This window comes from Protopterus annectens, chromosome 12.part0 (assembly GCF_019279795.1).
Source record: "Protopterus annectens isolate FY-2018-M chromosome 12.part0, PAN1.0, whole genome shotgun sequence".
In the NCBI taxonomy this organism is placed as follows: Eukaryota; Metazoa; Chordata; order Ceratodontiformes; family Protopteridae; genus Protopterus; species Protopterus annectens.
The window spans coordinates 3,928,260-3,951,864 of NC_056746.1; the positions used below are offsets into that span (position 1 = coordinate 3,928,260).

Consider the following 23,605-nt stretch of genomic DNA (forward strand, 5'->3'; position numbering starts at 1 on the left):
TAAATATATGTTTTTGTGTTTTTTGGGTGTTATTATCTTTTGTGTGTTTGTGTATATATATATATATGTATATATAGATATAGATATATAGGATCTACTTTTAAAGCTTGAAATTTCAAAACTTCTAATTTCTTATGGTTGAGACAGTAAGCTCAGTTTTGAAATTTCAGACTGTTTAAATAGAGATCACCTTTCAGCACGAAATGGGAAATTTACCGTTTTTCTCACTGTAGTGTAATCTTGGAGTTGATATATTAGTATTGGGGGGGGGGGGGCTTGACCCCCCTGTAAGAACGTAAATTTTTTTTTTTTTTTTGAAGTTGTAAAACTTCGATCTAATGCTCTCAACCATAAGAAATTCTAAGTTTTGAAACTTCGAGCTTTAAAAATAGACCCATGTGTATAAAATGTGCATGTGTGTTGATAGTGGTAGGAAACTGGAGTGCCTAGAAAGAGCTTGCACGTATTGGGAGAACATGGCATGTCACATAGACAGTTATTGGAAATCTGGATTGTACTCAGTATCTTAAATCTGTTAGGTGGAAGACTAACCACTGAGCCAATGTGCTGTCCAAGAAACAGTGTCTTAGTAATAGTTCACCACTGCAGTCCTGTAGTGCATGTTAACTGTCTTACCAGAAACCAATGTAAGTGTGTGTTGCTTCCCCCATCATTATTTATGAATGCTCATGCTGTAGTGAACCCTTGTTATGAATATAAAACTTGTATGGCAAACAAGAAAGGATGAGCAAATGGGAAATAAGTGAATGACAGTGTCACTGGCTTAGTGGTCAGCACACCATTCTTTGCTTTTGGATGATGAGAAGACTTTCCTCCTCCATATCAGTGCTTGGAATTATTTTCCAGTGCTGACATTCGAGTGCAGCATAAGGGTTGCTGCAGTCCTGAGTGTGCCTTCCTTCAGAAGGGATGTTAACCAAAGCCTTCATCTGTTTGAGTTGGTGGTAGCTCCGGTAGATGTAAAAGATCCCATAGCACTTTTCAGTAAAAGTTAAGGAAGTTCCCCAATGCCCTGGTCAGATTTACCCTCCTCAGTATGGGATACCACTTGTGTCTTCACTGAAAAGAGGTCACTGGCCTAATATAATTGTTCAGCAAAATGTTCTTAAGTAAAGGTGTTCTTTTATGCTGTGTGCTTTTTAGTTAGTCTGCAAAATGCAGCTTTGCATTTTTTGGATTTCACTTCACTTTTGTCCCTGACATCTTCCACTCGCACACTTGTTGGGACTGACCACCTTTATGCATATCATAAGGAACAGATGATGCTTTCTACACTCCACTTTCTACCCAGCAACATTCTGGTTTCTGTGGTGTTAGGAGGAGACCAGTCTGCAAAAGGAAAATGTACCAAGCTCTGGAAAACTGGATGGCAGACATCTACATGGGTATATTACCCATCCTAAATGGATTTCATTTGTCAGTATTTGAACTGTTGATGCTATGGTAAGTCATTACACTGCTGTATTTTATAGTAAAGTTCCTTACACAAGTATTTGCCTGACTGCTTGAGATGTTGTTTATCCTTTGAAGGATCACCATTTATTTTATTTTGCTTATATTTCTAGGTCAGTCAAGTCATGCCATGGAAATGTTAAGCTCCTGTGCCGTAGCTTATTGCAAGTCTGCTAAAGCTGAGACAGCAGTAGCAAAGTCTTTACTTACACTGACCAAATGGATTCAAGCTGAATGGAAAGAAATGACTGGGCAGCTTAAACAAGTTTACAGGCTACAGCAGCAGAAGACCCTTACTGGACTCTCTACTCTTGTAAAAAATGTACACAGTTTGTTGGAGCTGGCTGCAAATAGCCCTGAAGATGAAGACTGTCCCAAGATCGAGAGTGAATCCACAGGTTGGTTTTGTAAACAGTGAAATAAACTTTCGTTTTCTCTAAGAATCTTGTTTTGCCTTTGGCTCGTGACATGCTTATACTTTTTATGTCCAAGTCAAGTACGTTTTAATTTTTTTACTTTGTTTACTGTGGTACCTTGTATATATCCAAGACATATTTCCAAGTTTGAGTATGGCATTAAGTGAATCAGACATCTAGGCGTGGCACTATAGATAAAATGCAAAGTGCTTATATTAAGTGAGAATTGCACTTTGATTTCATAGTTTAACAGTATTTTGGATGCAGAGATTAGTTTTACCAGTGTTCAAAACAGGACATTGCTGGAACATAATACTGACTAACATTATTTAGGAGACAGGGACTTCATTGTACCGCCTGGCTGAGTAGGGTGCCATTGGAAGTTTCAGCACTGTAACTGATAGGACTAAGTCAGGATTTAGTCAACCGGGAACCTAAATTTTCCTCTGGCTAACTTAGTCTGCCCCCCCTTACCCATAATGTTCTTTCATGGTCTCTTCTTAAGAGCTGCTCTTCAGCTATGTATTAGTCAGTTAAACCGTGAGATAGCCTCAGGCTGTTTTTGGCAGTATGGTTACTATACAGTCTTCAGGTTTAATTTCCCATGTGTTTCAATTTGCTTTGCAAGTCATTGCATTCCTTTCTTCCTTTACTGTGCATTATTTCTGAGAAAATTTAGCTGCCCCCACCACCATTTTATGTAGCTTTTCATTTTGCTTGTCTGTGTTGTGACTTAATGATAGAAACGAAGCAGGGCTCTGTCCTTTAAGAAATGTTGTTATGGGCTGAAAATCCTCCCATGGTAATCACACCTAAGTGTATTAAGTGTTTATGTGAAGAATATTTTTAAAAGATGTGCTAGATTTGTGATGCCTTTAAGGCCTCCACCTTAAACAAGAAAAGGAGCTCTTTCAGTTGGAATAATTCCATTCTATCCCATGCTCTAAGCATTGAAAAAGATTGTTGCTATGAATTTAAAATCTGCTGAGATTTCTTTTAACTATTCCAGTTTTGTTCTCAGTATGTTACTTGTTGAAACTGTTCCTGCTAAATCGAAGCTTATTGAAGGTTCGAGAACTCTGTGATGTTCTTTGTGTTTCACTGCTGCAGTCATCACTCTTGCAGTTAGGGCACTAAATTTTCAGTTCCACATGCTGAAATACCAGCAACATACAATGAAACTCCTTAAACAAAAAAATGTTACCTCTCCAGCTTGTGCAGAAAATAAAGAATTGCAGGAGTTTATGCATTCTGCAGGCATAATCTGATGTGTCTGTGGTTAGGGTCCAGGCGGCATGGGGTTGTGAAAAAGGAAGGCACTTGTGCTTGCATGCTGCTGCCCACCAAAGAAAATCTTTCCTTAGACAAGGTATCATAGGTATGATGGTTTCCAGCTCCTGAGAGTGTTGGCACCAAAGGCTTTTTAAGTACCATTGAAGTTTCCTCATGTGCAGTCTGGCATCTGGAGTGAGTAGAATGCAGGAAGCCATGAACCCTAGAGCTTGCAGGATTTTACTTGCGAGTAACTGGGTTCTGGTAGTTAGTTGAGAGAAGTAGCCTGTCATGCTTGTTTTTCTGGAGTAAGGAATGCCATCTGGGATGCTGTGTCCAGGCTTGCTCCCAGGAATACAATTTTTTGAGTGGGGACTACTCCGGATTTTTTATTTGTTTATAGTGTGCCTCAGGGAGGTGCGTAGGTCCTTCACAAAGATCAGGTGCTGCAACAGCTTTTCCTGACTGCCTGAATCAGGCAGTCTGAGTAGAGGTATGATTGAATATTCCTTTGTCTGCAAAAGCAATGTCATGAGCCAGGCATTTTGTGAAAACTCTGGGAGCAGTGAATAAGCCAAAGGGGGAAGCACAGAGAACTGAAAGTGCATAGATCCTATCCTGAAACATAGATATTTCCTGAAAGAATCCCTGATTGGGATGTGAAGGATAGGCCTCTGTTAGGTATAGGGTGGCTAACCAGGCATCCTTGTATAGCATAGGTAGAAGCTGCTGGATGGTGAACATTTTGAATTTTGATATCACCAGATAGGTGTTTAGAATTGATAGATCGTGGATTGGGCACCAAAAAAAAGTCTGGAATAGGAACCTTGGCCTATCTGGTCTGCAGGAACATACTGTATTGCCCTCATGGAGAGCAGGGAATGAACTTCGTTTTGAACCTCTGCCCACTGGTTTGGAGGAAGATCCGGGAACTCTTTTGGGGTTAGCAGTGTATGGAAATAAAATTTGTATCCCCGGAACACTATGGTGAGTACCCATTTGTCATAGAGGCCCAGTTTTTTGCATGGGAGGCAAGTTTTCCTCCTAGGGGCAAAAGCAGGTGGGCAGAGGTAATGGAATGGAGTTGAAAAGTCATTGTGAGTTTTTTCCATTAGGGGTTGGCTTAGCACTCCCTGTTTTTGAAGTGGAGGAATTCCATTGCTTAGATCTCTGCCTTCCTTGGGACTGCTATCAGGGGGGGGGGGGGTCTACTTCCCCTAGGTCTTGTCTGCGCTGGCCTTGAGGGGGCTGGAAAAGGACCAGTGCTTGGAGGGGCAATGCCTTCTGAACCTTGGAGGCTGGACTTGCAAGAAGTCTGTCTGCACAGATTTAGCTTTTTCTTCCATCTTTTTTAAAAACCTCTTCTGCCTTGGTGCCAAACAAATAGTCTTTGTTCAGTGGTGCGTCCAACAGTTTTGGATTTGACATTATCTGGCAAGGTCTGTTCCTTAAGCCAAGCATGCCTTCTAAGTACAGAACCTGTGACTGCTGCCCTGCAGGAAGCTTCTAGGGTGTCAAAGCCACATTGCAAGGTGTGTTTAGTAACTTGGCTTACAGAATGCATAAGCTACTGTAATTACTTATATTTTCTGCACAAGCTGGAAAGGTACTTATTTTTTGTTTAAGGAGTTCCATTATATGTTGCTGGTATTTCAGCATGTTGAACTAACAATTTAGTGCCCTAATTGCAAGAGTGATGACTGCAATAGTGAATACACTCTAACATCTACATTTATGTTAAGTGTACATAACTGTACTTTCACCCACAGCTCCTGTTCTTCAGTATCCACCAGATACCATAGGAATGCATCTGTTCAGTTAAACTACAAAAGGGATATTGAGGAATTTTTTTAATCCGCAAATGTAATGCAAGGTGTCTTCCCCCTTCTAATGTTTGAAGGCTTGACAGCACTTTTTCTTGATCACCTTTTTCATTCTGGGTTCTAACCCTTCATTTGGCTTGGTTCGAGCCCCAGTTTATTCTAGGTCATGTGTCCAACCAATTATTGTTGATAGATGGCCCAGTATTTGCTACAAAGGAAATGCAACAAACCAGCAAACTGCAAGTGTGTAACTGAGTAGCGTTCAAATTTATACAATTTTCTTAATTGACTAATCAGTCACAATTTAAAAACAATTAAACCCTAAAAGTGCCACCATGATCACAATACAAAAAACATATTATAATTATACTTAAACAGTAATGTTAATCTCCAAATTTAATCCGACCGGTGCCAAAGTCCTATAATTCAAAGTTAGTGTACTTTCTAACTCTAAAAGCTTTTGATGAAAATTACCTCCGTTGGACAGAATAGGTTTAGCAAGCACACTGGTTTTTATGTTTTGCCAAAAATACATAAACATTTGACTGAACCCCCTGGCAGGTCCATTGTTTCCTGTTGTGGTTCCTTTCTTGAACATGTGGGGTATATTTGGATAGTCGTATGTAAAAACATCTATCCAAGATTCCTTCACATATAAAGAATACGAATGAGTTTTGTAAGTTAGTCAGGAACCTTCAGTGGGAGAAGAATTTTTATTGGGCAGTATTGATATAAAATCCTTATATACTAACATAAAAACAAGATGGGGCTTGGAGGCATTTTGCAAAATGTTGGGAGAGGGGCCACATACTACTTTTTTATGTTTGCTTGAGTTAAAATGAGTATTTTTTGCAGAAACAAGGCACAGCCATGGGTGCAAATTTTTCCCCAGCCTATGCTAGTATTTTCATGTCTTTTTTTGAAAATGTGGATGTTCTTCGTGTTTCACTGTTGACACTGTTGCAGTCATCATATTTGGGTTATCTGCCTGCAGGTAACCTTCAGCCGACCTGAATACCAGAGTCTTCGGATTTCTGCGTCGGATGCTGTTGTTTCTTCCATGACATCAGGTCATCAGGGGTATAAACATGCAGCCGATGCCTTTACATCAGTCTTTCTTGCCGTTCTGTGCCTGAAGCGGAAGCAGGTTGCAAGTGCCAGTCGGCCAATTCCTGAAATTTTCGTTTTCGAGTTTCAGACCTGAAGTCTTCAAAATGATAAGTACCCCATTTGGGGATCCTTTTTTCTTGCTTTAACCATTGTCAGAAAAAGTTAGCAATTATCTTGCCTGTGGAAAGCAAATATCTCATAGAGATTTTCATTCTTACTGTGTCACCTGTTTAGGCCCAGACCACGATGTCCCACATTGTTGGTTTTGTGCCTTGTTCAAAGCCCGAACTATTCGTCATCTGGCTATTTTTGTAGCTAAATACTTTTGTTCTCTCTCTCCGTACCCCAGAATGGCTTTGTTAAGCCATCTGACTACCGAGCTTCCGAAAAAACATAAGGATAAAGACAGACCACATAGGTCCAAAACTGACGACAACTCTTCCGTTAAGCTAGTCGCCAATCCGCCGGAACTCAGTGAGGCGCTTTCGCCACCCCTGATACCCGCTACTACAGATTTGCAGGCCTCTACTGAGACCCATTCGGAGTCCAGTATGCCACGAGATGCTTTTTCGACTATGGAATCTGCGAATGTCTCTACCTTGGATGGATCCGGAGCCGCTGTGCAGACACTGGCTTCTGAGGGTGTATTTAGGCCTACTGATTTTCATATTAAGCCGACTACTTCATTTCAAGCTAAGAATACTGAATTCCTCAGACCTAAAGCTCGCACTTTGCCTGGAAGACAGATGACCAAAGGCCATTCTCAGGCCCGTATGCCTCAAAAACAAATGATTAGAATGGCTGAAGACCTTATTACCTTAATTAGGGGAAGCAAGCCTTCCCCCTCTGAGACCTAGAACTGATTTTCTTTCTTATCCTTCTGATCAGGAATCTGATATTTCTGTTCCTTCTGACTACCAAGATTTACCCTTACCTACTTGGGAGGATTCCGATGCAGAGGATTCCATTCCCTCTGCTTCCTATCCAGAAGATTTTTCTTTTGGTGAAACCTTGCATACCCTTGGGGAGCATTTCCGCTGGGGAAGCCAGGACTATTCTCAGACCAAAAAGAGACTTGGGGAATTTTTAAACCTGCCTCAACACAGGCCTCCAACTATCCCTCCTGTTCTGGAGATTGTAGATGATGTTTTCTTGGGAGTCCAGCTTTACCCCAACACTTTGCCTCCAGCTCCCAGGAAAATCTGACTGATACTACAGAGTACCTGACTCTCTGAATTTCCTCTTCAAGAATCTGACTGCAGATCCAGAGACCATTTCCCAAGGCTGCTTCTGCCAAAACCCCTACCCCTTCTGATAGGAAAATTCTCCATAATTCTAAATGTCATAGGGCTGTCAGGATTGAAGTTAATTTAGAGGGAACGGGTATTTTTTGTAACTAAATATTCACCCTTGTCTTCTGTTTTGAAAAATGTGGTGGATAGCCTGTGGCCCATTGTATGTTTTGATGCAGAACTTGGACACTTATTACCCCAAAAAGTTACATATTCATTTGGGAGATTTGGTAACCTAAAGGAACTATTAAAATGGAAAAAGAGAAAGTCCTCCAATCCCGTGTTAGGGATGTTTGTGTGGAAACTATAAGGTTTGTTCGAGGGTGAGAGATATTTCTGTCTCGTATTAATGAGAGGAAGTTTTTGATTAATGATAGGTTTAACTGTAAATCCTGTGGGGTAGTCTGTATAGTGGGGTGCAGTTGTTCCCCTTGTAAATGGTGTATTGGACAAGCACATGATTAAAGTCCATATTTTGCAACACCTGGGTGATGTTTGCAATAAGCATCTTGATGGCCCCATAGCAGAACATTTTCATAGTACATGTGATGACCGTTTTTTAGTGTGCTTGCTAAACCTTTTATGTCCAATGGATGAAATTTTCATCAAAAGCTTTTAGAGTTAGAAAGTAGACTAACTTTGAATTATAGGACTTTGGCACCAGTGGGATTAAATTTGGAGATTTAACATTACTGTTTAAGTATAATTATAATATGTTTTTCTGTTGTGACCATGGTGGCCCTTTTAGGGTTTAATTGTTTTTAAGTTGACTGATTAGTCAATTAAGAAAATGGTATAAATTTGAACGCTGTTAAATTGCACACTTCCAGTCTTTCCTACCCCTGGAATTAGTGTTTCCTACCTCTTTAGCTTTAGGGCTGTTGCTGCCATTAACTTTGGTAGCCATTATATTGGGGCCATCCACAGTCCCTTTTGTCTGGAGTCATAATATTCTGTCCTTGGAATTAACCATTTGAAGGTCAGAATAGAGGTCCTCCCAGCCCTAAATGGATTGTTTGCTTCTTTATCTTTGAGAGTCAGCATATCAGTTAAAAGGCGCAGGGATTGACCTTTTTGATTGTGGTCTTGGAGTGACGGTGTTTGGTGCTGATCCCTCTGGGTTAACCACTATAGCTTCTGTTTTGTAGCCAATGTAATTTTTGATACAGTGATGCAGATTTTCCTACATGAGTTTCCCCCTGCAGTGATTGAGTTTGTGGCCCAAGGTCCTCCATTATCCCCGTCCTCATTTTCCAACTCTCTTTAGCCCAGTTTAACCCAGGAAAGTAAGACCAGGAGACAGTGTAGTATATAAGGCTCCCTAAAGAAACACTTAACTGTACTGTTGAGTCTCTCACCATTGGAAGTGACCATGAAGCTAATATTCCAACCCTTCAACCTGGTGACTTGTACTTCAGAGATGCTGGAATGCCTTAACATAAAGTTCTTAAGGCACACCCTCATTGTCAGAATGCATCCTTGCTGAGGCCTCCTGGTCCCCCAGGTCATCATCTTAGGTTTTTCTCACAACTGGCAAAATGTTTCAGCTGACCAAACAAAAATGTATAGAAGAATGCTGATGTCATGGCTCCTGACACGGCGGTCAGGCAAAATCTTCCAGACTCCCGAGGACTTCCCTACCTTGTCACAGAATCTTTTGATGGACTTCATAATTGCGTAGAGTGAGGTAGTCTTTTTAACTGAGAGTCTGGGGAATTCTTCTAGACTCTAGCCAGTTATAAAAATGCTCTTGAGCTTGTCTGCCTTTAGACTTCTGGCTTATAGCTTCAGTCCTCTAAATCTTGGATGATGTGTTTGCTTACATATTGCTATACCCAGATTCTTTACCTACTACTCCTAGGAAGCCTGATTGTTTCTATAGGGTGCTGGAATCCAACAGGCACCTCTATAAAAATTCAGTGTCAGACTTAGCATGTGGTGTCTCTGGAATCCACCAAGAAATCATTTGGGACTGTAGACTCCTATACCGATTTGGTAAAAAGACCTACATCTCATCCACCCTGGCCGTGAGAGTGCTTAATGACAAGTTCCACAAGCTTAAATACCTTTAGTCTGTACAGGAACAGAAACTAAGGCAGAAGAGGGGAGATCCAAGACGAGCATCTCCAGAGGAACATCTGGTAATTGTGCATTATTGGCCTACAGGTGTCTAGACATTCACTTAATTGTGGCTATGGTGCAGTGGATGCATCATGCAAGCTAGCTGCTATGGGGTGCATGACAGTGTGACATTCTTGGCTGAGGGCACAGTCCTTTGTTCATACTTTTTTTAAAATGGAGCTGCTGAAAGTCCCACCAGACAAGGAGTTCCTCTTTGGACCCCTGACAAAAAAAAGTTAGAGACTGGAACGGAAGAGGAAACAAATGAAATCCGTTTAAGAACTCTACTTTTCCCTTACCCCCAAATACTATAGAAACTAATCCAAAAAGCACTGTCCCTTTCCCCCAAAGCAGGCAAAAAACTGCCCCTAAGGAAAAAAGCCCTGGCATCAAATAATGCACACCAACCAATGCTGTAGACCTAGAGGTCTAAGGACCCTGCCCCCTGATAGAGAGTAGCTATGATTATGCTGACCACCTCCCTCCCCTTATCTAGGAGGAAAGTTTGCCTCCTTCCTCACTCATTGGGAGCAGGTTACATAGGATAGTCTCTAATCTATGTAAGGTTACATAGGATAATAAGGATAGCATCTTTTCAGGCTTGTTGGCTGTTGGTGAAGCACCCACCAAGAGGAGAAAACGCTGAGAGAAGAAAGGAGCCACTTTTGAGACTTTAAGTATTTTTCCTCTGTTTATTTGCTAAGTTTTTCTGCATAGCCGCCTATTTTGAGCATTTTCTGGCTTGTTAAATTTGATTTCTGCATTAGTAACTGTATTTAGAGCACAACCTAGAGCTGTTTACTGAATTTCCTGTTTGCACTTATTTTTAAAATCGTTTTTTTCTCAAAACTTGCATTTTATCTGTCTTTGGCCTAGCACTCTTGTGTGGGGTCATTTACTGCACTGTTATAACTTGTTGATACTTGTTAACCTCCGCTATCTCTGAAAAAAAAAAAAATCTTGCTTTTTCCCACTTTTCTGAGATTTAAAAAAGTTCAGTTACAGACTTGCTGTTCTTGAACTGTTTGTAAGTTTCTGTGAGGCCATTTTTTGCTTGGGCTAAAGGAAAGTGTCTCTGTTGATCAGTGGCAGTGAAAAACATTGAGCAGCCTGCCTGCCCCTGTGGGAGTGGTTACTGACTTGAAACTGTAGTTTTATTGGCCATTCTGGGTCAATTCCAAAACTCCTTCATCTTCCTCTCTTAAAACCCTCTTTTGCGCGTTTTTGAGCATAGCACAACAACGGGCAGCGCCGCCTAATTGGGTTTAAACTATTCCTGGCTCCACAAAGTCTGCTCTTCACTTTTTCCCTTAGAACTGCTCTATCTCTCAATTTAAACACCATATTCTCATTCTAAGGCCCTTCACTGGTCCAATTAAGTAATCCTACAAGTTAGCACTATTAAACCATAAGCACTACTTACTCTTATACTCTCTACGATTACCCTGTCCTCTATTGGTCCGTCTTAAATTCAGTTTCCCTATTACTCTAGCATGTCCAAAGGTCAGTCAATGGTTTCCTCTCCAGTCCAGCTGGTGAATCTGGGAATTTTGAGGCAATGTTACAACTGTCTCATGTACACGGACAACCCTCTCCTCCTCCAAACAGGTTCAAATATATGTGAGAGATGCAACTATTTAGCCAAACTGGAGGCTGAGCTCTCTTCTCAAAACTGGTGTAACCAGTCAGGAGGAGAAGGTAACCTCACACAACACAATTCCAGTATCACATAGTCCCACCACATCAGCGAACCAAACACATAAATACACAAAACATACTCGAAGCTCTAAATAAAAATCTACCTAAGCAACAGAGACCTTCAAAGCAGACGTCCAAGCAAACGCTACCTCAAAACAAAACACACACAACACATAACCCACAAAGTCAGTGTGCCAAGCAGCCACAGCCCTTAAGGCTGAATAACACACCTGATACTCTTGTTATAGGTGACTCTATTGTCAGACACACTGACGTCCTGCTCACCAGGCTGAATAAAGAGAAGGTCACAGTGAGCTGCCTGTCGGGTGCTAGGATCCGACACATAACGCAGCACTCAGGTCACTCCAAAGCAAATACAAATATGACTCCGTCATTGTACATGCTGGTGTGAATGACCTGAGACATACCTCCCTGGACTACATGAAAAGAGACATAGAGGAGCTCTCTGATCATGTAGCCCAGGCTGGTATGACCCTGACCTTGAGCAGCATCTTACCCTCACCTAGAATGATGCCACAGTACAAAGACAAAATGATCGATTTTAACAATTGTCTAAAATTTTGGTGTCATTCAAAGGGGATCCAGTGTCTGTCAGCCTGGGATGACATGCTCGACAAGCCACGTTGCTTCGCTAGGGACGGCTTGCACCTGTCACCACTGGGCTTTCGTATATTGGCAAAGGCTTTTGCCACCCCCATAGTACCTTTTTTAGGCAAGGCTCAAAAGTCAAACCCACCCCCATAGACAGCACAAGGAACAAGAAACTAAGGGTAATGCTGCTAAACGCCAGAAGTCTTAACCTCTAGATGCACGCACTCGAAGCTCTCCTCGGTATGGAGAACATCGATATCTGTGCAGTGACAGAAACCTGGTTCAAGGCTCCAGAGAGCACCCCAGCACTACCAGGCTGTACCTCATGTCATGCTTTTCGGCCCTAAAACCCAGACCGAACCACAAAAGGAGGGGGAGTTTCCATATTTATCAAGGATATCCACACCTCCAGGTTAGTGGCATTGAACGAAGTATCGGAGACCATCCATGTGCAACTAACAGTGGGCAAGACTGCTTTTCAGTTTATAGCATCCTACAGACCACCCTCTCAGTCAGGAATCCCATTCGGCTTTCCTGAAAACATTGGAGAACATAAAGATCTCTCCGAACACCATTATATTGGGCGACTTCAACTACCCAAACATTGACTGGAAGCACTACTCAAGCCCCAGCACCTTAGCCCAAAGATTCCTGGAAATTATAAACTCGAATGCTATGGAACAACTAGTCACCACTCCCACAAGAGGGGACAACATACTAGACCTGATCATTACCAACATGGGGACTCTATGCTCCACACCAGAAGTATATCCCTCATTGGTAAGATAAGACAATAAATTAATTTCACTGGATGTCCACATCCCGACCCCACCCCCAGCCCAGAAAACCACAGTGAAAAACTTCTCAAAAGCGAAATTCTCACTTCTCAAAACCGAAGTGGAATCCTTCAAGGCCCCAGGGCCAGTGGAAACTACAGCCCAAACCGCAGAATCCTATATAAATGCATTATACGGACATCTCCAGGAATGCATGGATCATGCTATCCCAAACAAAACCAAGACCCAATCATCCAAAGGCAGGCATCCAGTCTGGTGGACCTCTGCCATAAATAAACTGTACAACAGAAGGAGGAAGCTACTACATGATGGAGCAAAATCCGTAATAGGGAAGGCATCTCTGATCAGTACTAGCAAAAAATTACGATCCCTCATAAAATCCTCCAAGGCCAGCTTCGAGAGAAAAATTGCACAGGACACCAAAGACAATCATAAGGCTTTTTTCAGTTATGTTAGAAACCTGGGATGCAACTCCCAGACTTGTTCTGAGTTGATTCTAAACGACAAAAAATACACTGAACCCACAGACATCGCCAATATCCTGGCAGACAGGTTCAGTGCAGACTTCTCCCCCCCCTCCCCCAAAAGAGCAAGTATCTATCCCGGCAGAGGGCTGCCTCCCAAACATCTCAGATGCTCAGGTGAAGGCTGCCCTCTCCAAAGCAAAAACACTGCTTCCATGGGACCAGATGGCGTCCCAGGTTGCATCCTACATGAACTACAAGAGGAACTAATCCCTCAAATAAAACAGCTATACAATCTCAGCCTCACTACAGGATATGTGCCCACAGAATGGCGTACAGCAACAGTGGTCCCACTCCACAAAGGTGGAGCCTCTACGGACCCTGGAAACTATCGCCCCATAAGCCTGACTAGCTTAGTCTGCAAGGCTATGGAGAGGATCATCATGGAGCTCATAAACAAAGACATTGGGGACCTACAGACACTAGATCCTACCCAGTTCGGCTTTGTCAAGGGCTGATCCTGCCTTTTGAACCTGGTTGACTTTTTGAAACGGTCACCAAAGCCATAGATGAAGGGAAGGTAGTCCACACAGCCTATCTGGACCTTGCAAAGGCATTTGACACAATACCCCACTCTGCCATCATAGATAAGCTATCCAGCTTAAATATAAACCCCCTATGTCACAAGATGGGTCGCAAACTGGCTCAAAGACAGAACCCACAGAGTGAGAGTTGCTGGAGCCATGTCAGACTCGAAACCGGTCACACGTGGCGTCCCACAGGGTTCTGTCCTGGGACCACTCTTGTTCGGTATATACTTTTCCGAGGTACAGGCAAACGTGGGAGGACTATGGCTCACCAAGTTCGCAGACGACTGCAAACTGGGCGCCATAATCAACTCTCCAGCTGACACAAACATCCTTCAAAAAGGTCTCACAGAGACAGATAACTGGTGCCAGCGCCATGGTTTAAAGCTAAATGCCAAAAAATGTATAGTCATACCCTTTGGCAAAAACAATGTGCCCACAAATTACCACATAGGCGGAAACCCATTAAGTACAGAGAAAGTTATTAGGGACCTGGGGACCCAAGTTGATAGCAATCTCTCCTTTGAAAACCACATTGCCAGAGTGGTTAGAAAGACCTTCTACATAGCCCACCTCATCACGAAGGGTTTCACATCTAGATCAAGAGAGGTAATCGTGTTCCTTTATTCATCCCTCATCAGGCCCATCATAGAATACAATGCCGGCTTTGGGAGGTACCTTACCTGACACCTGCAGCAATTAGAAAGACCCCAAAAGTATCTCACCAAGAGGATCAAGGGTCTCAAACAGATGCCATATGCTGCTCAGTTAAAAAAACTCCAGTTCTACTCAGTTGCAAACCGCCTACTTCGAGGCGATCTATGCCTGACATACAAAGCTATGTCAAATCCAGAATTAATGGACATGCTCCACCTCAGTAAATCTAAATCCCTTAGAGCCACACGCTCGAGGGACTTGAACCTCAGCACAGAAATAAATAGAACTTGCTGGAGGGACAGGTTCATAACCCAGAGGCTCCCTTCGCTCTGGAATAGAATTCCAGTTAATGTGAGGCAGAGCACCTAAATGAATCTCTTCAAGAAGAATCTCGATAAGTGGATGGGGGATCGTAGGTTTGTCCCAGGGATTACTCCCGTGTCACTATTAGACAGAGGCACAGTAAACTAAACCTTAAAAAGGGCACAGTATACTCAAATCAAGGGGTGGCGTAAGCCATACAGAATCGGGCTAGGCTTATAATTGCCCCAGGGCAGATAGCCTAGTATGAACCTATGAACCTATAAGTGGGTACTGCAGATTGTCAGAAAGGGTTACTCCTTACAGTTTTAAAAGACAGTGCCCTTCTTAGTTATCCGTTCTCCAAACTGCAATAGAAAATTGATTCCAGCCATCATAGAGGCACGACTGCAGCAGGATTCCAATCCGCAGAATGAGAGGGGGAATCCTTCACTTATTAGATGTACACGTACAACTAAGATTCTGCCTGTACAATATTAAATTTCCTGTCCCATCAGCTTTTGTTGCCATTAGTAAAAGGTAAATAGGGAAAACTATAGGAAAACAGACCATTTCTAACTGGATAGCAGACCGGATTACCTTTTGTTACATTCGTCATAGTAAATAAATTCCTGGCAGATTTGGCTCATTCTATAAGGGCAAAGGCTGTTGCCATAGCATTTCTAAATGGGGCACCAGCACACCTTCACCAAACATTACCACCTTTGTGCTATGTCTATAGCAAGAGTTGAATGCACTGCAACCTTCCCTATATAAAAGCTTTGGGAGTTCTCCCAGGACTTACCACTACAACATTGACTATAGTGAACCTGGTATAGTTGTGTAGATTATGTACCATTATTGTAGATTTTAATACATCAGTGTTGCAGTACACTTTCCTTCCTGCTTATCTTTTCTGCTTCCCATGGGGTTGAAGTGGGAACCCCACCTTTCTCCCTCCCCCTCACACACTACTTTTTTACCCTATTGGCAGCAAGTGGTAATTTTAGGGTGTACCTGAGGGACATCTGATTTTGGTTACTTACACCTCTGACCTCAACTAGCAAGGGCATTTAACGGCTGGGGGATGGTGAAGGAATCTTGAACTCGGGCTGGCAGCTAACTTCTGCATGGCAGGAAATCCCAAGAATTAGTACTGCAACATTGATCTACCTGAAGATGTACAGTTGTGGTTATATTTTTTGAATGTTTGGGGGGGAGGGGTTGAGTGGCAGTGTTCTGTGAGGATAGTTGCATGTGTTTCTTTAAGTCATAGGGTTTGTGTTTAAGCATTTTTAAATGAGTGGCAAAAAGGTTAGGATTGTGCTTTCCTTGGAAAGAAGAGGTCTACATTCTGAATGCTGGAGTGCCTTGTAAAGAATGGTTGACAGTAGTCAGTCATGCCTTTGTATTTACTTAAGTATTCATTTATTTATTCAGTGTGTGTATTGCCAAAAATATGACAAATGTTTGCGTTTTATGTTTACTGCAATGCAAATGAGGTTTAATTCCTTGCTTTACATGGAAGGAGGCCTAAGATTTAAGGAGAGAGAGATAAGTTCCTTTAATGTCAGTGTTACGCGAAGACTGATCGACAACAGCCGTCAGTTATGTTTATGTATGTATGTATGTATTTATATATCTTGTCTTAGGAAGGATAACAAAAGTATCAAACCCAAACTCCCTGAGAAAGGGAGAGGCTATATGTTGAAGGTGGAGGTGGGACTTCTGAGTAATCAGTGCTTTACTTTTTGTAGGCAGTCCTAAAATAAGTGCCAAAATTAGTTTCCCAAGAGCCCTGTGATAGAGACACTACTGTTACTAAGACTCCAGTCCTGTGTAAGTATATTTTGAATGGAAAGGGGTATCATCTTACATTTTTGTTGCCAGTTAAAGGGAATGCAAAGTAGTAGTTTGGGATAAGGAAGGATTTTTTTTTTATGCAGCTTACTACTGTAGTCATCTCAGTAAGCTCTCTCTCATGTCTGAGCAAAAAACTGTGTCACCTTTACCACAGATGTTTCCATACACCTGATAAAAAGGCTGACATGTGACCATCTTTATTTCTTTCTTGCTAAATACATTGTATGTCATATAAAGCATTTGAGCAATATGTTGGGCTCTGCCACAACTGGGGATCAGTTATCAATTGGGTAAGTTTTCAGTTTGGGCTATTGTACTCATTTAATGCGTACAGTACCAGAATTGTGTAGGAGAAGGAGCTAAAAATGCCTCAGAAACATGTATTGTATTGTCTCTGCTGTTGAAATATTTGCAGACAATGGCTGTTTTAAGTATACACAGAATCTCTATCACTAAATTCAGCATGAGATCCTGATGGATTCACATTATGAACAGTACATGCAAGGGAGGTCATGGCAGACTGCATATTAGTCACCATCTTTACAAGACCATGTTGGTTCCTTCATGTTTCAGAGCACAGGTTAGACAGTAGTTTCTGCATACCCACCCACCCTGCCTCTGGAAGGAAACAAGTGATTTAAAAGTAGGAACAGCTCAGCTGCACTGCCAGTTTCCTTGCTGGAATTGTCGCATCATAGGGTAGTCAAACATTAGGTGGTCTGCTAGTCAGGCAGAAGATTTTGGTTTTAGCGGCAGCTTTAGGATTAACAATGAATTGTCTATTGTCTGTCACTAGTAGAATGTTTCTGGGTATTTTTTTTGGAGAGTGACCTGGATGGGTCGAAGGCCTTGTGTCATTGCCAATGCTATAAGAAGCAGATGGTGCAATGTAGGTGCATAGTACTGTAAATGTATCGTATGTTAGTAGCCACTGTCTCCATCAGAATTTTCTTGTGCATATTCCTTTTAATTGAGGTATTAAAACTCACGCTTGCAGACCATCAACAAGGTTATCATCTTTTCACAATTTTTTCTTCTTGTCTGTAGTGAAATTCCTTAATTTCATCAACAGTGATCTTTTTACACAGTTGACCTCCACACTAAAAAAAATAAATAAAATGAAACTTGGTTGTATGCTGCCTTCAAAAAAATATTTCCCGTGTATACACACCAAGAAACCTTGTATCTGTAGATGGGTCACTTCTGTACAAATGCTGTATGAAGCCTAGTTTGTACAGAGGACTTAAGCTCTGGGCTGTTATTGAGCTTTTTCCTATGCCAAGGTTTAAAGGTTTGTTTCCTTCCTATTACATTTGCCTAATGTGTGACTGAGCAATTCAGCTAATCAGGCAATGCTCCCTGGACATCCCTGAAAAGACACTTTGCCTTCTGGGATTACCCAGCCACCATACAGATTGAAAAATAAACGCAGGCTTGAGTTCAAGCATTGTATTATTAAAATGGTCTTGCTTTCATGCAAAGTGCTGCAAGTTGTGTAAAAAATGAGACCAGCACTGAATGGTACGTATTGAACTGTGTATATGTAGCAAAGTCATCTGATATGGGCATAGCAGAACAGGAAGCATTTGTATCTTGTGTGGAGTCATTGGGCAGAGTAGCGAATGGCTATGTGAGTATTCTGTGCAAGACTAAATTCAAAGGGAGGGTAGTGATAGATTTGTTGGGTTCTTTAGCTGGGGAGGGTTATGTCACATTCAGCAACCTAATTCTACTCCTGCCCTAAACTTGTCCTCCAACCCCAAAGCCTGCAGACAGAGGTCTTACCCAAAACGGATTATATGTGCTAGCACAGTTTCCAGAGACAAGTTAAATGTTAGCAACAATATAGCTGTAAAGCACCCAGAATACAAAGTATTATGGGATGTGCCAGACCCAATACAAATCAGTTATGTATGAAAACCACTGTACATGGACATTCTTGCAAGGAGTGCCCATGTCCAGGAGAGAAGCAGAGGCAATCCCGGCAGAAATTTACGGTGTCCCACCCAGTTGTCCAGGTTGCACTTAAACAGGGTCATGGAGGTGCTCTGCTTGACATGGATTGGAAGCCTATTCCAGAGGAGTGGCAACCTCTGAGGGATGTGTCTGTCTCTGCAACAGGTCCTATTTCAAGTTAAAGGCTAGACCGAGGTATCTGAAACTGGCAACTCTTGTCCCATTTGACTTAAGGATGTGCAGCATTTTCATAAGATTTGCGTCAGAGATGGCCATGTAAGCCAGGCATAAGTCGACTCTAAGCAGTCTGTATGCTACCGAGTACAATGACAGCGACTTCAGTGTGTCCATATAAGACATGCTGGAGACCCTAAATTTTCTTAGAAATCTGAGGTCTCTTAAGTTGCTGCAGGTGTCTGGGACAGTGCATTATATTCAGTAAAAGGCCTGATAGATGAGTACAGGGGAGTTGTAACCATTTGCTGTTGAGGTGATTCCTTTGCTAATCAGGTTAGCGACATAGAATGCCTTCACCACCACAGTAGTTGAAGTTGAATTCACAGTCAACTTGTGTTCCCTGGTCTCTCACTGCAGAACTGGTACTTAGGGTGTTTATCATATAACCAGCACAGACATTGTTTTTACCAAATGAAATATTAGTATTTAGTTTAAGACCATAGCTTTGGCACTGGTCATTTTTGGTCTGTGTAAGCCCCTTTTGAAGTACACTGAAATCACTAGGAGATTTGATGATGTCACCAAATTTGCATTCATCCGCAAACTTGGTTAGCCACAGCCCATCCATTTTGGCCTGGACTTCTCTGAGGTATATGCCAAACAAGAGAGGGCCCAACACTGACCCTTGTGGGACCCCACTGGTGACAGGTCTGCGGGGAGAGTTGAAGCCTCCCACTTTGAGTGTTATCGATCTGTGAGCCAATTTGCAACCCACCTGACAACATAGGAGTTAATATTCAACTGGATTAGTTTGTCAGTGATGCCCGATTGTGGGATTGTCAAAGGCCTTGGCCAAGTCAAGATAGGCTTTGTGCACAGCTTTGCCTTTGTCTATGGCTCCGGTCACATTCTCGAAGTTTAGTAGGCACGACTTATCCTTGACAAAAAACTAACCGGGATGGATCTAGTGTTTGGAGGTCGCCTATACCCTTATTTATGAGATCCATGATTCATTCCATTGCCTTACAGTTGAGGTTGGTTAAACTTGCAGGTCTATAGTTACCTGGGTTTGTTGCTGAACTGCCCTTATGGAGGGGGATAATGGACACTTTCCATTCAGTGGAAGGTACTGTCAGTACTCAAGCTGTGTTGAATAGGATACCTAGTGGAGTAGCTAGTGCTTGTTTAAGAACATTAAGAATGCAGCCCAGAATGCCATCTGGTTCCATGGAGGCTGTGTTCTTGGTCTTGGAGAGAACATTGACTTGTTCTTTGGAGTTGCAGGGAGGAGGTGATGAAGAAATGGTTTGTGATATGGTTGGGGGGATGGGGGGGTGTAGCTTTCACCAAACCTGTTTGCTAGCAGGTTTGCATTTTCCACAGGGTCAGTGTGTGATACAATCCAGAATTAGTTCAGCACACATCTGAGTCCTACCTTTTAGGTTGCAGGCATAGCTGAAGAAAGCCTCTATGGTTTCTGCATTTTTTCTCATAGTTGCTCTTTGAGGAGTTTGAGTTTTCTTATTTAATTGTTTAGGCAGAGGAGGGTGTGTTTCCAGTTCTGGGTTATCACTTTTGTATTTTTAGACAGAAGCTTCTTTCACTTACTGTATAATCTGTTAATGCTAGATGTCTGCCAGGATTTTTTTTTAGGATCTTGCTTTAATCTCATCAGGAATGGCTGTGTCTATACATTTGTGTAGATGTTTATACAGGGCATCAGTGTATACCTTAGTATAACTGTCAATGGCATCTGTGGGAACTGGAGTTTGGAAGCGGATTATACCATCCGTTAGGAGGGTATAGTTTTCTTTGGTGAAGATTTTTAGCCTGACTTCTCCTTTGGCGAGTTCTGGTGCTATTGCTACTTCAGAAATTACTGATTTATGGTTGGATTTAACCAGTGTAGGCCATATACTTGAGGCATTGCATTGGTCACTCTTATTGGTGAGGACCAGGTCTCTAATATTAGAACCCCTTATGGGTGGTACATTTTTTCCAGAGCATTTGAGTTAAAATCCAGGAGCTTTTCTGCGAGTGAGTTTGGGCTCGTGTGAGTTTCCTAGTTCATGGAGGGATAGTTGAACTCACCCATGACTAGGGTGTTAAGTTGTACTTTAATTGTCCAAGTAGATCTAAAGCTGAATGGGCTTCTTGGTTCATGGAAGGGGGAGTTGTAACTGGTGATGACATGAAGGGGAGTCTTACCTGTGGTAATTTGGACTTGGAGTAACTCCATAGAGTTATCTTGTGTAACCAGTCTAGAGGCGCAATTATCTTTAATGAAGTTGGATACTCCACCTCCTTTGGTTCTTACACCTTCAGTTTGTGATCTGAAAGTCTGGAAGGCTTTGTAGCCTTGCAAGGCCGTGGTACTTACTGCAGCCTTGAACCATGTTTCTATGACTGCAGTTTGATTTAAACTCCTAGCGTTAAACGGCATGACCCTTAGTTTCCTTATGTCTAAAATTTGCATGTCTCAAATTTTGTTTGTGTCCTTGCCTAAAAAAGACATTATGGGGGGAGGCAAGCGCCTTAGCCAGCAACTGAAACCCTAGTGGTGCCAGGTTCCATCTCTGGCAATGCAGTGTGGTCTATCCACTATGTCATCCCAGGCTGACTGTTTCTACATCCCTTTAGAATGACACCAAAATCTTAGCCAGGACATATGTATCTGATATCCACGTAGAGAGAGATCATTTATCTCTCTTCATATAGTCCAGAATAGGTATGTCTCAATTCGTTCACACCAACATGAACTAGGATTGGGTAATAATCATACTTGTTAGAGACTTGAGTGCATGTGTGCTCTGTTGACTCCTTGCACCAGACAGCTGTCCATAATCTTCTCCTCGTTTAACCTGGTGAGTGGGGCATCTTTATATTTCACTATAAAGTCACATGTAACTAAAACATTAGAATAGATGTACATTGCCTTAAGGGTTTATTTGGTAAGACACTGGTGCTAGTGTTTTTATGTATATTGGGTGCTTGGGGTGTACTGCTCGGTGTAGCATGTTTGTTTGGGAGGTCTCTGGTGTTTAGGTAGGTTTCTGGAGCACATCTCTGCATATGACTGTGTTGAGGTGCATATACATAGGAGTCGTGGTGTGTGAGTTGACCACCTATTTAGTGTTGCTGTTCTGGGCACGAGAGAGCAGTGATTCCAGATTCTTAGTGTAAGAGCATTTCTCGCAAATTGTACCTGAGTGATTTAGGAGTAAATGGTTGTCAGTGTACACGAGGCAGTTGTTGCACTGCTTCACAAAACCCATTTCAACCAAGCTAGCAGGAGAAACAGGGAAACTGACAGTTCATAATGCAAGGTTTGAACCAGGTATCTCCGTAGATAAGGAGAAAAAGATGTGGGGTATCTGGTAGAGGGGGTGTTTTAGGGGGACTAAGCTATGGGAGTGTACAGTAGGAGGCCTATAAAAAAAGGACAATCTGTAGGTCTGATGTTGACAGGTAAGAGGTAAAATTGGGTGGTTCACTGAATATCTGAGAGCTGTTTAAGAACTGCTCTGCTAGATAGCAGCTGTAACCGGGCAAGAGTTGCCCCCTCTGCATGGTGGTGTGCTACACTCAAACAAGCAAAGCAACGAATACAAAGAATTGAATGAAATAGCTCAAACTGAGCCCTGGACCAGTAACTCTCAGAACTGGCCTATTGTACTTTTTAAAGGTATATTGAATGCACAGAGTTTCTTTTCTTTCGTTTAGCAGTTGGATTTATCGTCAGGTATAGGTGTGTGACTCCTGCTCAGAATGCAGCACATGTTCAGAATGTACCTACTATATTACCATTACATGAGAAGTAAAAATTAAATACATTTCCAGAGGCAATATATATTTCTGCAATTTTGAATGTGTTCTAACCCAAGTTTGTTGTGCTGAGAAAGGCAACATGCGACAGTTGAAGTTGTGATTGAAGTGCTCAGAAATCCCGAGGGTGTACTGACACAAGTCCATGGTGTTGCAGATTTTTCCGAAGGTAATTACTTGATAGTTTTATCATGAGCTGCAAGAGGGGTTTGAAAGGCTGCCTTTTAGTCTTAGGCATGCAGAGTCATATTTCACTGTCCACATTTGGCACTGAGCTATTGTACTTGTTATTCATTTGGGGAAGGTGTATAACTTCTGCTTAGGTTGAAGAATGTAGCACTTGTCCAAAATGCATCTTCACTAAGGTATTACTGCGCAAGTAAAAATTCTATATATTTATCTGTTCTACCAATAGTAGGGTTAAGTAAGGCTGTGGATCAAAAAACACATTGTGGAGATGAGGAAGAAAAGAAAATAAATTCTGATACTGGGCACGAGTGATAGTAGGGGAATATGATTAAAACTTGGAAAGAGATCCAAGACAAGTATCACGTGCAAGAGAGGCTAAAATGGGAATAGCAGAGAATTAAAAGTAAATAGAGGGGATGAGAAAATAATTGTCATGAAGAGGAAGAAATTCCAGGATTTATGTAGGACCTAGAGAACAATAAGAACGGAAGTGAAACAGACCAAAGTCTACTGAAAATTGGCAGGAGCTGAATTAAATAGTTGGATAGAAAAGAAATAGAAACAATAGAAAGCAGAAATTGAGAGAAAGCTAGAGGATCAAGAACGGAAGGAAATGCACTCTAAGGATACATCACGTAATCCAGTAAATTTAGAGTATTTGCTTGGAAGTGCCAGCATTAGTATTTTATACCCAATTATGAATAGCAAAAAATGTATGGGAGCCAGACAAAACAAGAAAAACAAGATTGAATGACTGTAGGGAAGAGAGAGGCACACAGGCATATAAAGATTGGCGTTTCACAAGGTTACAGCAATTGAAATATGCTCTAGCAAGGCTAGTGAGAGGTGTAGCACCAGAAATGAGCAAAATTATACAAAACTTATTTACTTTAAGCTAGGGCACAATGATACCAAAAGATGAAATAACAGGGATTAGTAATGACAGTAGGAAAAAAGTAGTAATAAAGAGTTG

The 23,605-nt window shown here is 41.9% G+C and overlaps 1 protein-coding gene across 1 annotated transcript in view; it reads left to right on the forward strand.

Moving 5' to 3' along the window:
• LOC122817306 (serine/threonine-protein kinase SMG1-like) overlaps positions 1 to 23,605 on the forward strand; it is a gene marked incomplete in the record, with an annotated part of 2,898,779 nt that overhangs the window by 1,603,666 nt on the left and 1,271,508 nt on the right. Inside the window, 1 exon segment of the mRNA XM_044090530.1 lies at positions 1,587 to 1,871. Coding sequence (XP_043946465.1) covers positions 1,587 to 1,871 — 285 coding nt within the window.